Genomic DNA, 1,714 nt, shown 5'->3' with positions numbered 1-1,714 from the left:
CCAAAAAAAAATATAATGCCCACTTGGCTTGTACCACTGTATCCGGCTGATGCGTTTTAATTTTAGATATTAATGGCTATTAAGTAGTAACTTATAGGTGGGGCAACCTAAAATTCTGATGGGCAACCTAATTTTTGGTGTAGGTTGCCCACTGGGCAACCTGGTTCAAAAGTATTCAAAAGTATTTTGTACACTGTATTTGTTACAATTATTGTTATTAGTATTTTTACAATTATTATTATTGTTGATATGCATTATTTCTTGATAAGGACTGTCACTTAATTTTTGTCAGGGAGTCTAAAGGGCATTCCTGTTTCTCATGACCTTTTTCCATGTATTATATGTAAATAAAGTTGAAATAAAAAATAATAATATTATGTCGACAATACAAGTATGCTACAAAATGACTTCTAAGGAAAATTTAGTCAGTGTCATCTATCTCCTGGGAGAAATCCATCTTTTTTAATAAAGTCTTCCGTTTTTCTTTCTGTTTATGTGACCACCAAGTATAGATGCCAAGCCCCAATGTTCCAAGTATGATTATAGACAGACCTCCCCATTTGATAGCGTTTGGCACTTTCGACAGGATGAGATAGTCCAGTAGAATGGTGAGCGGTATCACAAGTGCGCGCAGTGCAACAGCTATGGCTGCCTTCTCTACTTTTAGTACTCCCAAGAAAAACAACATGGCCACGGCTTGACACAAGCCCAGTCCAGCTATGTACCATGCTGTCTTTGCTGACATCACCCAGACCGGGGTCTCAAATGAGTAAGTTAGTATGATCTCTGCTACTGTTCCCACTACTGTTATGTATAACAGCATTGTGATGCCTGACATGTCCTTCAGGATGGCTCGACTGAGAACCATATCTGGTCCTTTGCTGAAGGCAGCAGCCAGCGGCAGGGTAATGGACACGACCATTGCATTTGTGGATCCCACAGACTGGTGGGCCATCCCGATGCTGACTAGAATTACCCCGACGATGCTGATTAGGATCCCGCAGATCGGTATGAGACCAATTTTTTCCTTTAAGAATATAAACCCAAAACAGGCCGTAAACAAGGGCATGGACCCTTGAATGATGCCAAACGCTATCCCTGGAGAAGCATAGGTGAAGGACAAATACATCAGGGTGGTAGCGACGTTGTTAACGACAGTTTCAAGAAACAATAAACCATTCTGGCGTTTGTTTTCACCTGTGAGTTTGGGACGAAAGATTAGAATGCAAACTAAAACTATGAGAAACTGGCTCAGTCTCATAAAAAATACCAGTTGGAAACCCGGGATTCCGTCTATGCTGCTGAGGGCCGTCAATTCCGATGATACGGCGAAGAGAACCGTTGCACCCAGAGAGAGCAGAGGTCCCCTTGCCGCTTTAAGAGACGCCTTTCTGGAGTCAATGGCCTCTTCTTCGAGATCCTCCTCCTCCACAGTTGACAGCATTGTGTACACACTTTGGGGACGGCTATGGCGCAAATGTGGTCCTCAGGACTATTCCTGTAAAAATAATGTAAGACTTATAGCATACAATGCGATTTCGGGGCGGCTAAATTACGGCAATCGCACATACTGTTTCTGTATCCGTATAGTCGTATAACCGCCCCTCGGTGTTACACAACAGCTTCGCAAGCTCTCTCTCTCTCTCTCTCTCTCAAACACACACGCACGCACACACACGCGCACACACACACACACGCGCGCGCGCGCACACAC

General features: G+C 43.6%; 1 protein-coding gene across 1 annotated transcript; it reads right to left on the bottom strand.

Annotated features, from left to right (window-relative positions):
* Positions 1-315: 315 nt before the first annotated feature.
* On the bottom strand, positions 316-1,482 carry LOC109484847 (solute carrier family 35 member G1-like). The gene has a single exon (XM_019788201.1). It carries the CDS (start codon positions 1,442-1,444, stop codon positions 422-424), a length of 1,023 nt encoding a protein of 340 aa, XP_019643760.1. The 5' UTR covers positions 1,445-1,482; the 3' UTR covers positions 316-421.
* Between the last annotated feature and the right edge of the window lie 232 nt (positions 1,483-1,714).

This window comes from Branchiostoma belcheri, unplaced genomic scaffold (assembly GCF_001625305.1).
Source record: "Branchiostoma belcheri isolate BF01 breed outbred unplaced genomic scaffold, Haploidv18h27 scaffold70, whole genome shotgun sequence".
NCBI classification, from domain to species: domain Eukaryota; kingdom Metazoa; phylum Chordata; class Leptocardii; order Amphioxiformes; family Branchiostomatidae; genus Branchiostoma; species Branchiostoma belcheri.
Note: the sequence above shows the minus strand (reverse complement) of the source record. Positions and strands in the feature narration are given on the sequence as shown.